The sequence below is a fragment of the Mytilus trossulus genome, chromosome 5 (genome assembly GCF_036588685.1).
Source record: "Mytilus trossulus isolate FHL-02 chromosome 5, PNRI_Mtr1.1.1.hap1, whole genome shotgun sequence".
NCBI lineage: Eukaryota > Metazoa > Mollusca > Bivalvia > Mytilida > Mytilidae > Mytilus > Mytilus trossulus.
The window spans coordinates 27,200,334-27,215,704 of NC_086377.1; the positions used below are offsets into that span (position 1 = coordinate 27,200,334).

At 31.0% G+C, this 15,371-nt stretch overlaps 1 protein-coding gene across 1 annotated transcript in view; it reads left to right on the top strand.

Moving 5' to 3' along the window:
* LOC134717804 (uncharacterized) overlaps positions 1-2,991 on the top strand; it is a 28,065-nt gene extending 25,074 nt beyond the window's left edge. The window contains exons 10-12 of the mRNA XM_063580297.1: positions 988-1,059; positions 1,971-2,076; positions 2,876-2,991. Coding sequence (XP_063436367.1) covers positions 988-1,059; positions 1,971-2,076; positions 2,876-2,991 — 294 coding nt within the window. The remainder of the gene's footprint in view (positions 1-987; positions 1,060-1,970; positions 2,077-2,875) is intronic.
* Positions 2,992-15,371: the final 12,380 nt, after the last annotated feature.

A 15,371-nucleotide genomic window follows, 5' to 3' on the forward strand; every position in this document is an offset into this window, starting at 1 on the left:
GCCAGATAATTAACAGCAACAATTTCTATGACCAATTATCGCAATAAAAGCCATGAACTGTTTTCTCAATTTAACGTGTACGATATAAATGTGATAAAACATGCACAGAGGACAAATTAGTTTAGAATGAGACAATGAAGTATGATTACAAATGACACAAATGACGCAGAAGTTACTAAATGTCAATGTACAGCCTTCAAAATTTATCAAAACCAATACCGCATATTCAATTATAAAGGCCCCAACAAATGTAAAACACACAAACGAGAAAAGCAACAACGATGAGTAAATGATATACAGCACAAACAAAACTAATAAAAAGACTACGTATACCATTAACCAAGGGTCATCTCAATAATTTTAAATCTCCCATATTCAACATTAACGTTACATACGTGTATATCCTAGAGGCGCATTTAGACAATTCTTGTCTCTGCAGTGATGCATGAGGCTAAAATATTTGAAAATTCAAATTAAATAGAAATGTTAGAAGAACCGTTCAAAAGAAAAAGAAATGTTCATGGACATGATGGATAGAATGTACATGTATTATGATCAATGCACTATATTTTGTGTCTCAAAATAGGTAGTGATAAGTCTTGGAAGATGTAGATATCAAGTCAGACAAATAAGGTTTTGGTTGCATTTTCTACAGTCTTTACTTAAAAACGTCAGAACAGACATATCCGGACAAAGGATCAGATTTTTAAGCTAACATTATTTACAATTTTTATCAGAAAGTATTGACATTTGTATGTTCATGCCAGTATCGAATTTGTTGCCCTTGGGGACTATAAGTCTACCTGCAAAAGTATCGGCCCAGCCTCGAGCACTATGCAATGGCATTGTCTTATTTTATTTTCTTATTATTTTCTTCAACAGAGGAATACAGCATACAAATTTCGAATTTTTATCTTGATTTTATTTTTATTTCTTGATAACATTTGATTGATTAAATTGTAATCTTGTCATTTTCGTTTATTTCAGTCATGCTACACACAGAGGTTCATTACATATGATGGCATTACCTTATTTAATGTAGGCTGTCGGGACCATGATGTAAGTTGTATAACTCGGCCTTTGTTGTTATCAAATTTGTTTTCCGAATGCGTTTACCACATTTTTTGTAAAATATACTTTATAGCTCTCATAGAAATGGGCGTCATAAAAAAATCCGCAAAGTCCGTAAAAATTCATATATAGAAAACAAAATATTAAAATAAGAAGATAAGATACAAATGTCAATAAGACAACTCCCCACAAGAGACCAATGACTCAGAAATTAACAACCCTATGTCACCTTAGACTTAAATACACGAATCCAAACTACCCTGGTGTCCTGGAAGTGTAATCCGATCATATCTTGAAAAATTTCCTAGAAAAAACTTGATCACACAGAGAGGTTAGACAGATCGATTGACTGTTAGTTGATAATCACCCAGAGGCAAATATTCAATGCATGTTTATGACTGGAACATATTGACAATACACTGTAAAAGATGTTCATAAAGATATCCCAGGATAAACACAAACTCGAATTTGCTGTTTGGAGAATACACCCAAGCAAGCCGTGTTTGGGAATGATAAAAACCTTCATTTAGTTTTTTTTTCTTCTTCGAATTTTACTTTTTTGTTCAAAATGGCGTTTAGTTGTATTTTTATGGATTCAATTATAATTAAAAAAAAGTCTTTCAATGGCCAAGTCCTTTGGCTTTGGTGTACTTAACCTACACTATTACCACAACATTCTTTAAAGTTTTAGCAAATTTCGATAGAGCGGTTTAATTCCATGAAGACCATTACTCAACCGAATAATTTTACTTTGCTAACAATCCAGTGAAAAATATGTCATACGTATTTCTGTCATATTGTCTTATCAAAGTCATAAGTATTAATTTTTATTTTAGGTTTATAATAATATAATTTATATTGAAAAATACGATGTCTCAACAGTCATCTTCTATTTACAGCAATGTAAGGCAAATCCTGGTAGGTCTGTAGGCGATGTTAACATATGTACGAGATGCTGTAACAATACAGACATGTGTAATTTGGATCAGCTATGTAGTTCAGAAGGTAAGTTGTCTTATACGCAAACTACCTATCAAATATCTCACTAGACAAATTTTTGAAGGAAACTTACATAACTCCAAAATAATCAAAAGTCCCTTATCAAAAGGTAAAATCGAAAGTTCAAACTCATCAAACGAATGGAAAATTACTGTCATATTCCTGACTTGGTACATGTATTTGCTTAAGTAGAAAATAATGGAGTAAACCTGGTTTAATAACTAGCTAAACCTCTAACAGTCACAATGCTGCAAGAATGCAGACGTTTGTAATTTGTATCTGCATAGTAATTTTATATTGTATTTCCATTTGTTTTGAATTGCCACACGTGGAGCAGGATCTACTTATCCTTCAGGAGCACGTGAGAATACCCCATGGTCTTTTTACAGAAAAAATGAGGCGGCACAGAACACGGAATCAAAAACTTCAGACTAGGTCAGAACATCAAATAATCATTTCGTATAATTATTGATGTTTTTAGAAGTTTGATTTTTGAAAAAAAACCAGTTAATAGTATTCTCACATCCACAATTTGTGTATCTACGTCAATTTATCACAGGAGGCGACATGTCTCATTAGCAATCAAATCACATCTTATTTTTGAATTAACTGAGAGTAAAACAATAAAAATACTTACAGGTATAATTTATACCGATTTATAACAGAGTTTTTAGAGGTCAAGTTGTTAAGATTATCGATGTTCTTTAAAACGCATACATGACTCATTAAGGTTGTTATATACATGTAAATATTACGTTGCTGTGAAATTAACATTGCAAATTGTAGCGCTTTTTTTTTTTTGCAGCGTTTGCTCCAAAGGCAGGACACGTTCTTTGTTTCTCGTGTCCTTATAGTTTAGTACAACCAACTCAGTGTCACAGGATAACATTGTGTGGACAGGACCAGGTAATAGCTAATTAGCATAAATGGGCGGAGCATAACCCAATATGGGCGATAGGTGAATTGTATTCGTCTTTTATCGATGATTGTAGATTTTACATCTTCTCTACTTTTTATCGATCAAGTATTGGGTAAAATTGTGTGGAAAAGATCAGATGCTTTTGATTTATTAAACCAGCTGTTGAATCCTAGCCGATATGTACTAATTTACAGTTACTGACAATACCATTTACATAAAAAACGTAAGAAGCCTGATTTTTATAATTGTTAATTTTAATCTGTCGCATACTATATTATATATATATTTTTTTTATTATATTATTTATTTATCAGAAGAAACATTGTTTATGTTTACACAGCCAATTTTGCATAGGTACTATTTTTGTACTAATAATCTGTAGTACTGAAAATTTACTTTTGATATTTAGTACTATTTCTTTACTTTAAAATTATTGTACTATTTACGTACCTGTATTTTACAGTACTTAATTTGTACTTAAAATTTTGGTACAGACATAATACCAAAAGCAAACAAAATATTCCATGGTTAAAAATCATAAAAGTAAGAGATTTGAAGTAGACATATTATCAAAATGCTTGAAATGTAACGTTGTAACCATAAATATGTAGTACTTAAATTTTCAAGTACTGTAAAATACAGGTACCTAAATATTACAATATTTTAAGAGTAACAAAATAGAACTGAATATGAAAAGTAGATTTCCAGTACTAAAGATTTTTGGTTCAGACATAGTACCTATGCAAAATTGGCTGTGTATCCTAATTCTTCTATTTTATCAATGTTTTGATGTTTCTAGCAATGCTCGATCATTACAACCAGAAATTTACTGAATGAGGAGAGATATCAAATGGGTTGTTCATCCAACACGGTTAGTATTGCTCGTGTAGAAACATTATATAGATTTTTAAAAATGCTCACAGTGAATTCTTCGTTGCCAATATATAAGTAAAAATTGAGCGTCGTATTAGTTAATAACTTTGATTTTGGTCTTGAGGTGTAATATCACCATTGATTTTCCCCTATTAGTCTTTGTTAAATTTGCACTTTTCAAAAAATTGTGCAGACTTTATCTTTGTTTCAAATAAAGAAATACTTGGCATGAGTAAAGTTTTATCCTGTCCACTTCTATTGAAAAAGTTTCACATAACATGTTATTGCATATAAGAAAATAACCATCATTGGAAGTTAACCAATCAAATGTCTCCCCTTATTCTATCTGTGCACAAGGTTTAGTCACCATGTAACATCAAGATTACAAAATTTTCTATAGAAATCACAAATAAAAAATAATGGTGTTTTGAAATACCCAAGACATATGTTTATGACACAGAAATAGTTTTACTGCAATAAAATGTAGGATTAATTACCTACAACGGTCAAATTCAAGGGAATATTTTTGTATACCTACTTTCGTATGCAACCGGATGTGACGTACCATGATTTGGTGGTATCACACCTTGATAGATTGAAAATTTTCTTTTATATATTCTGTATCTTTTATATATTTTTTATATCTTTGCAGTTTTCTTTTTTTTTATGTTTCAGCACCCTATTTATTTTTTTTATCGGGAGCCTTGTTTCCTCTTATCTTTATATAGTTTGCCCTTTACTCTTTTATCTTGTTTTTCCCTTTTTACTCTATTATGTTAATCTACACTCTCACGTATCAACCTGCGTATACAGCATTTCTTTTTTAATTATAGGCGTGTCAAGGATCAACAGGTTTATACTGCTGTAACAATCAACTTTGTAACAGACATATTCCAAGTAAGAATTTTTTGAGCAATTAGGATTTAAGGGGCATTATCTGTCAAAATCAAGTTTATCGATTGGACTCAAACTCTTACATTCGACTTGTTACATAACAAAACGCATATCCAAATTATAAAAAATATAAAATAAACAGTTAACGATGGCTAGACTTGATACATGTAGTTTGTATCAGGTTTTTGTATGTATTTACCAGTAGGTTGCATTTCTGTAAATATTGACAATATTATTTTCCATAGAAACTCCTTTTACGGCTAAAACTGTACCACCTTTTATTATGAAGTTTTGAATAAAATCTTATCCTAGAATTAAAGGTTCTTATGCACTACAATTTTTTTTTTCAGAGGTCAAAATATAGGGCTGTGCGGCATATTTTCAAATGCCCTGAAATTTTCACAGTTTAAACTAACAATAATTTTCTTAACTACCCCATGGCCTACCTCGAAAAAAGGTTACCGGAGATTTCAATATACACAAATTGCACATGTATATTTACTGGTAACATTCCCAAGTTACGTGTCTGTGAGATGGATCACAGAGATCATAACTGGGAACCAGTATGTAAACAAAATCAATTTTCTATGAATATTCTAAATCTCCCCAAAAGAGGCGTGGTTTGAGAAACAGCTGTATTTACAAAGTTCAACCAGTAGACATCATATAATTAATCATCGATATTTATTTGTAAAACATATAAACATATTTTTTTACATAATGGTAGCAAAACCAATTATAGTAAATCCAACCTCCAATCAGAATATCCAAGCAAAGTACCAGACAGATGTTCGGATAACGTGTATAGCCACCGGATATCCGGTACCAACCATTGGATATGAGTTCCTGGTAGGTGCACAGTTAGAATGAATTATAACAAAAATACTGATTTCCTATGCAAATCTAAAATCGGGGAGTCTGAAATGACAAAAAACAACCATTAGTGATAAACAGAACAGCTATTATAGTGCTGACTTGGTATATATACTTAGATTACTGAAGAAAATGGTTGGCGTTCAACCGATTTTTATAAGTAGATAGATCGTATTGGCGTGCTGAACATATAAGATAACACAAAAATGTCAATATCTATGACAATACTACAATTATCCACCAGAGACAAAATGACATGGAAGTTCAAGTAACAGGTAAAAGAGATAAAAATATCGATTGGTTGAATTAATTGTTTGGTTTCCGTACGTCCAAATGCAAATATTTCATGCATGATCAAAACCAGAATATAATACATACATAAAAAGAACCTACAAAAGGGGGTCAACCGGGATGATTGACAGGAAATCGCAATTGTTTCTGGTAAATAACAGCTACATGCATCGGATATAGATAAATATTCGGCTTTACAGCACAATTTTTTTTCTCTACACTGGACATTGGAATTGAAGATCCTAATCTAAGCGGACGCGACTGCGAATTTTACCATCCGGTAATACCAAGAGTATCTGTCAAAAGGAGCAAAGGACCCATAAGATAACCGAATGTCGATTTAACAGTCAATCCTTTAATTTTCGAAAATTAGATACCGGGTTTACCTGATGCAAGTTAATGCGCTCCACCGCAGACATTTAAATTCCAACGCGTAATATTTGAATTATTTTTGTAATAGTCTTCAGTAATTATATAATAGGAATGAAATAGTATCCTGATCAAACTTCATATACAAGTATATGAATATATCATATCTTTAGTGTAAACATCAAAAGTTCAATGATGGATAAAAAAAAAACTTCATTGACAAATATGGATAAATGTAAAGAGTCGGATAAACAAAACTTGCAGCAGTTTTACACCTTCCCCGCCCACAAACTATTTGATTTAAGTTTTTTTTATCCTACATTGATTTTTTATGTCGTACCTTAGAAGAAGAAAAATGACGTTATGTTTCTAAAACATCAGTTTGACCTTGACGAATAAAATGGAAGGGGCATTACTAGATATGAACAGCGACCTTAAAGCGTGTTGATTCTTTTTCAATTTCTTTACAGCATACTAACCCTTTCCCAACCAATTTTGCAAGGGAGAACGACAACACTCTGTTGATTTCTAACTATAATAAAGAAAATGACGGCCATTACCACTGTTATGCAGTTAATACAATTGGTACAGCAAAAGTTGAATTTACAATGAAAGGGACTGACACCAAGTAGTAATTCCACAAGACAACAACATTTTACATGTGTTCGGAGTTATTAGAACATAGTTTTGTCTGATCAGTTTTGTATTAAAAAAAATTACGATATCTAACGTACTGTACTGATTATTATATGACAGTATCGCCGCTAAACAAACAACCTTTAATCTTTATAATAACATACCAAAAAACTCATCATATATACCAGGACTAAATTTTGTATATACGCCAGGCGCGTGTTTCGTCTACGAATGACTCATCAGTGACGCTCGAATCCAAAAAAGTTAAAAAGGCCAAATAAATTACTAAGTTGAAGAGCATTGAGGACCAAAAGTTCTTAAAGTTTTTAACCAGCTTAGGTTATCTATGCCTTGGGTAGAAAAGCCTTAGTATTTCACAAATCCTAAATTTTGTTAACAATATATTTACAAATATAACCATATCACCTTGCAGTAAGGTTAGAGTGTTTTGCGTCGTGTTGACGACCTTACTATAGTGAAACAGAGAAAAGCAATGCAAATGCTCTTTTGTTTCTTGTTTAATTTTGCTGTTCATGTTCTGATTTTGTATCATGATTTGGTACTCCATATCCTTTGGTTTTCTATTGAATCTTTAATGATGCATTTGAATACCAAACAACCCTCTAATGATATACAGAACTAATTTCAAAGATATATTGTAGATAATTAAGCAATGCGTTCAGTGTAGGTTTTTTAAAATGATAGTTGTCTGTTCATATGAATCCACGGAGAAGTGAGGTATACACTTGTATCGGTGAGAAATTAACCAAACAGCATAAATAGCCCCAAAGATGGAAAGATGAACAGACCATTTACAACTATAGGCAGGCGTCTATACAGGCTCTCACTCAGACTCAGAAATAACCAATCAAAATACCGGATAAGGAGTTTGGATCACATACAGTAAATGTGAATATAAAAAAAAACATAATGTACTGTATCAGTATAATAGATATTATAAAAAAAACGAATTCAAAACAATGATACACAATACTAAATCAAACAACGTGCTTACAGTCACTTAAAAGAAACCAAAAATACAAAACCTGACGACATGAAATAAACGCATGTGGAGAAAATATTTTCGTGATCCTTATTTACAGTTTGAATGCAGTCAGCTGTTCGTGCACAGACAAAATATTGGCTTGCTTTTACAACCCTTTAGAAATCCTTTTCCTTTACTGATACACATTTCAAACTCTAGACTTGCAACTATATTTATTTTCAAGTTGCTGAAGACAACGTATTTTTCTCAAGATCTTGGGATAACAAAAAATCACATTCCTATGTTTATCTTTTATCATGTGTATGGAAAATGTATGTGAAGTTAGCAGCAGGTTCGCTATTCGTTATTCGATATTCAAAATTTAGTTGAAAATAGTGGATGTCAAGGTATACATATCTTGAAATTTGAAAGAAAGAAAATAACTAAATCAAAGGTAAAACATTTTTTTTGATACCAATAATAACCATGCCCAAGTTAAATCGGTATATAATATATATATAGCTGCTTGGCATATACAGCTTGCGTCCTCTAGTGGAAAATGCATGCATCATGAACTATTTTCCTAACAACTGTTACAAATCAATCATCTTTCGGAAATGGAAGAGGGGAGTAAAAGTACTATCAGTTGTTGTCAAGATAAACACAATATTCGCTATTGTATTGATACTGACAAATCAGTGATTTGTGAACCACCCCCATCGTGACCCCATTAAAACCCCGATTTTGTTGCTACAATACACAACGCGTGTATGTCAATATACATGAAGGGGCCGTAAGTGGCGTACATGTATATAGAAATTTTCACTGACTGTCTAAGAGCGGCAGATGCAGTCTGCTGTGGTTATACCCTATATAATCAGCCCATATATTTTTTCCGCACTAATAAAACGAGAGTGTTGCCACCAATATGCTGAAATTACAAAGTGCTTTTTTAAATAAATGGTTCAATCATTCATCTTTTGATGAGGTGGAGAATTGGTTCGAGATGTATCATGCTTCTTTTATACCAAAAACAATATATATATATTAATATTTAACCAAGGATTTTATATAGAAATACTTATAGAATCCTTATTAGGATTCTTTTATATCCAAATTAAATATAGGAGTTTGACACATTTAATGAAGATATTTTGTTCATCTCGCTTTTAACACAAATCATTCATAAATGCATCTAAATAAAAGATAACACTCTCCTTTTTAAAATAAAACAGCACGATACACGATGTTGTTATTGAAGTAAGGGAGGAGTTTATTATTCAACATGTAAATACATTTCTACCATCCAATCGCGTATTAGAAAAAAGAATCTGAAAATCGTAGGTGAGGCTCATGAATATAACATACATCTCAACAATTGGATCCAAACGTTATTGTTGGCTGTAAGAACGATAACTCTGGTGCATCGAGACTACTTTTCATCAAGTGCGCCTTTTTGTCAAAAAAAATCCCAAAATTCGGAAACGGTAACTCTTAAATTTTTTATTTTTTTTTTAAAAGGTGGAGCTTTAAACGTAAATAGATAAAACAGATCACCTAAGTAACGGCAAAACTGCTCAAAGCAGTTTTGTGTAATTGGCCAAAAAGTAAAAAATCATTCTTTTTAAATGGATAAAACCAAAAAAACTCGGAAACGTAAACTCCAAAAATTATTAAAAAAAAACGAAATCATATCAATAAATATAAACTATTCATCAAAGTTTCAAGAAAACTGCTCAAAGCATTATTAAGTTATTGTCCGAAAATTGAAAAATCCTCCTTTTTATAATAAATAAAACCCTAAAACATGAAATTGAACATTTATAAAAAATGGAATGGAACTCACTTCAATAAATAAGAACAATTTACCAAAGTTTCATGCAAATTATGCGTTGTAAACGTCCGACATTTCTGAACGGAAGGACAGAAAACCATTGGCGGATCCAAGGGGGCGGGGGTTGGAACCCCCTTTTTTTGGCCGATCAATGCATTTGAATTGGAGCGTAAAGTTGGACATCCCCCCCCCCCCTTTTCAAATGGCTGGATCCGCCCCTGGACAACTGTATATCATAATGCAGCCCTTAAACGGGCGTATAATAACGTACAATACATTCTTATGGTTTGGTCTATTAATAATATAATGGTATAAAATGATTTATCAAATACAACTGTTTATTCAGTGCGTCAATTAAGATAACAAATTCCTTAACATTTAACGTGCGTGACTATTGAATGTATGATCGAAGTAAATGTAATGACTGGTATTGCGTAATGAAATCCGTTTATAAATACACATGACCTTTTCACATATGAATTAGACATATATACAGAACAATAAATTAAAGTATACGAAAGATGAGAAAATTCAAAAATGTTGAGGTTATTTATAGTGTACCTAATCCGAATTTACCATTGAAAATATTCAAATGCTCTAATAAAATATCTATATTAAAAAACGTGGGCTTTTGAAGTTAATTATTTTAATTCTTGTTTAAAAGTTCTCCGAATTATGTTATTCTTAGATGACAAGGTGGTTTAACGAGATATTTTTTAATATTTGAAATTATCCTACTGTACAATTTCTATAAGGTCTTGGAGAAAAAATGTTCACATCCTCCATTGTTATTTGCTTACAAAATCCGCTTTTAATATACATAATAACACAGTTTTTCAAGATAAAAATTGTAAATTTGTTATAATCAAACATTTTGAGGTGCTTCAAAATTATCCAATTTCTATGTAACATGCATCTTTAACTTCATCTTTTCATTTTCCCGAATAAACATGGGTTAGTTCAGTTTAATAAGAACATTTTAATATCAGAACATCAGTACAGATAAATTGTTGTGTATTTAAAGTTGACCTGATAAGGATGGTCATGAATGTTCGTTATAATTCTTGTTTTGTGATAATTGTGTGTGCGCTCATATCAGGCAAGTTTAATTAACGCATTTTATTTCCTCAAAGTAAAATTCATTTTTAACATCAGATAATAATACTTATGAAGTCGGTTCCGAACCACATTATGTAACAACACAATGTAAATATGACCATGTAATATTTCAATTCCGAAGTAAGACATATCACCTGACCTTGAAACATTGTTCCGACTCCGAGCCGACCAGACATTGCTCTTACTCCTTAAGGTGGAACCTAACACTACCTAGAGATCTCTGTAAAATCAGCTGAACGTTTTAATCACGTTGTGTTTTTCAGGGATTGAAGCTTCTCCGTGATCAAAATAAGTGTTTGTTAAACTGCTATAAGAATAAGAAGAATAAGAATAAGAATACTTTATTAATTCAATTATGGACCCTTGCGGGTTTTAAATTTCATACAATGATTACAATGATTTGTTATAACAATGAAATAATAAAATGAAATACATGACAATAGAACTCTGAACAGTTATTGCATGCACATGGAATAGAAAGTAATATGGGAGACAATCAATCAATTTCTGTAAGGATTATTTCCCTTTAAACAGATATGGTGTTTTGAGTTGCATACAAATGATATGCAACCCCAACTGATTAGATATAAGGGTATTTTTCTCCCATGTACACACAGCAACCAATTACTAGATATTTATGTATATAATTATATTTTTTGACAATTGCAGGAATATGATAAGCACCTTAGAGTTTTACTGCAGTTTGTTTATAAGCATTTACATATTAATAGAAGAAATATGCATACACATAAAGAAATGTGCACTTAAATTAAATTTTTGAATTTAAAATATATATATATAGATAAACTAAAAGAGATTTAGCCATTAACAGAATTTGTGGATCTCAATTGAAAACTCTGGATAAGAAAAATGCATAACTTTTTCAGTATATGTTGATCTTCAGTGGTCATTAACCATAAAAATTTTGATTTGCAGTCCAAGTTATTGAAATTTTGACAGTGTTCATGAGCTTGTGCAAACAGTGATTCTCTACATTGATTATACAATGGACAGTTAATTAAAAAATGAAACTCATCTTCAATATCATTATGAGAACAAAAAAAGTCCTCTGTGACCTTTCTATAGGTTTGTTCTTATGTCGCTCTTTTTCTACTCTTAATTGGTGAGCACTTATGCGAAATTTACATAAAATTTGTCTTGATTGAAAACTTTGAATATCAAGATATTTTTCCATTTGGAAATTACTTTTATGAGAAAAATATGTATCTAGCTTTCCATTAACATCACTTTATCATTGAACCATGCTTTTAAAAATAATGTCTTTAACTTTTTCATAATAAGTTGTTTTAATCTATTAATTGAATAATCAATACAATATGTTTCTTTCAATTCAAGCTTTTGTAAAATAAATTTAACAGAGGAATACCATGTCATAGTGTTATTTTCATGCATATCTTTGTTACATAAAAATGCTTCTTTCAATAAATTTGAGTTACAATGATGTAATCTATGCAGATAGCTTATCATAGATATAACAATATTAAAATATATAGGAAATCTACCTAATTCTGATTGTACAGCAACATTTGTACTTTTATTATTTAAGCCTAGAATATGCTTACAGAACTTTAAGTTCATTTTATCAGCAACATTATTCTGGTATATTTTTTCAATCACATTTGTAGCATCTTTTTTACAGGAAGCAGAGTTGGTTTTAAACATTCCCCATATCTCTGAGCCATACAAAATAATAGGTTTAATGGTATGGTCAAACAGATGTAAATTTGTTTTAATACTAGCATCTGAGCCAGATAAACATCTATTAAGTTTATATGAAGCTTTTAAAGATTTATTAAATAAGTCTTCTTTTGCATAATTAAATAGGCCACTTGACTGGAATATAACTCCAAGGTATTTATATTTGAAAACAGTTTCAATTAATTCATTTTTAAAATAAAATGGTTCTTTTATGTGGCGTCCACTTTTATTAAAGATTAAGACTTTAGTTTTTTTTAAGTTTACATTAAGGCACCAGGTATCACAGTATGATTCCAATGCCTTCAAGCGCTTTTGACGTCCATCTGAAGAATCAGAAAATACAATGACATCATCTGCATACATAAGACAGTCTATGCGACTAGTGCTGAGTTTTACACTATCAGGACAATTTAGTAAACAGTTAGGTAGATCATTTATGAATAGATTAAAAAGGGCAGGGCTTAAAACATCCCCTTGTCTAACCCCAATATAAGAGTTAAAACATGGACCTAGTTTGTTATCAACTTTTACTCTTAAATTATTAAGTGTATACATGTGTTTAATTAACTGGTAAAATTTTCCCCCAATGTCTGACTTGAGCATTTTGATAAGAATACCTGGGTGTATCACAGTATCAAAAGCTCTTTTAAAGTCAATAAAACAAGCATAAAATTTACTTCCCTTACAGTTAGTATATTTATCAATTAAGCATTTGAGGATAAACATGTGATCTGTTGTCCTTGATTTATTTCTGAAGCCAGCTTGGCAATCAGTCAAAATATTTCTCTCATCTAAATGTTTAGAAAGTCTTGTATTTAACACAACATTAAATAACTTTCCAATACAAGAATTTATAGCTATACCTCTGTAATTTTCAGGGTTATTTATATCTCCTGATTTATGTATAGGTATACATTATCCTTCACACCATAGCTTTGGATATGTACTATGAGCAAATATTAAATTAAAAAGTTTATTAATGCAGCCTATAAGGGCTGTTTGTCCAGCTTTAAGCATGTCGTTTAGTATCAGGTCCAGACCACATGCCTTTCCAGGTTTTAAGTTGGTAATTGCTTTAAATATTTCTTGATTAGTCACTTTATAGTCTAATACATTTGACATGTTCTCTTTTTCTAAATCAACAAGCATGTTATTTAATAGGTTTATTTTTGATTTATTGGTATCAGATAGAGAATTTAAATCTTGGAAGTATTTTGTCCATGTTGAGTTATTTATAGAAGTTTCTGGGGTGTCCCTAGTTTCTTCTGTTTCCCCCTTTAGTTTATTTACAAGGTTCCAGTATTCCTTTGGATTCTTAGTTAGCAGATTATCAAGCTGTTTAACAATTTTTGATTTAAACTCCTTTCTTTTATATTTTTTTAACTTTTTGAATTCTCTATAATGTTTAAAATAGTTATTTCTAATATTAATATTATATGGATTTTCAGACATATGCTTAGCCTTAATGTTTAATTCTCTCCTTTTATTGTAAAGATCTTGATCATACCATTTTTTCTTATTAATAGTTTTCTTTTTATATTTATTAGATTTGAATTTGAGTGACATTTTTGCTGCTTTAATAATAATATTCTGCAGGTCAGTAGCAGCAGAGTTTATGTTTGATTTATCTTGATAATTGTTAGTTAGAAAAGCATTAATATCAAGTTTACAAGATGGGTGACATAGAGCATCCTGAAATTTTTCCTTTGAGCAGTCGGTCCATTTAAATTTACCTGGAAAATTTTGAGTACTTTCATTCTTATTTATAAAAACAGGACTATATGAGGCAAGCAGCATACATGATACCTTACAATGGCAATCTGAAAAACAGGGAATAAAATTTGATACTTTACAATTCAAAGTATGTTGAATCAAATCTTCCGACATAATAATATAATCTACCACACTTGTGCCATTAGGTTTAAAACAAGTAAAATTACCATTTGAATCACCCAACATACGGCCATTCAGTATTCTAAGTTTTAAAGTAATACATAGTTGAAGTAATTGCTTGCCTCTAGCATCAACTTTATTATCACAACTATTCCTTTTCTGTAACCCAATATCATATTCATATTCTTCATCGTCCATTGCAAATGGAACATATGTATCATTTTCTATAAAATCTAATTCTGACCCAGTCCTTGCATTTAAGTCTCCACATAGAACTATGTGACCCCTCTCAGCATAATAATTTGTTATATCTTTTTCTATAGTTTCTAATGGGTCATCATCTGACTGAAATATATAACTAGATGATGCTGGGATAATGTATGCCAAACACAAGAAAATATTTTTGGCGAAATTAAAGAATTTTTTATCCAATTTGACCCATTGATAGTCTAAGCTTGTATTTTTCAATATCTCAACACCAGGTAAAATGGTATTTTTAACAAAAATGCCAAGACCACCAAAATATCTATTGTTTGCTGATTTTGGTCTGCAAACAGGAAAATACTTATATCCTGGAAGGACTATATTTACACCTTTGCCAATATGTGTCTCAGTTAACAGTACTATATCATAAGCTGTTATATCATTTAAGAAATTAGAATCTGATAATTTATTCAGATTTGCTGATAACCAGTGTAGTTTTTCTGGTAAATTGGTTGGTTCAATTTTTTTTGAAATTTTCATATTTTTGTCAAAGGGTTAAAGCAAATATTTTGTCAAAATTTTATAAAAATTTAAGTCAATTTATTGGGTACCACCTTAATGTCTCCTGCTAAGATGGAGAAGCAACAAAAACCAAGTAACACGTGACTGGGGTTCGAATCCACAACCTGTCA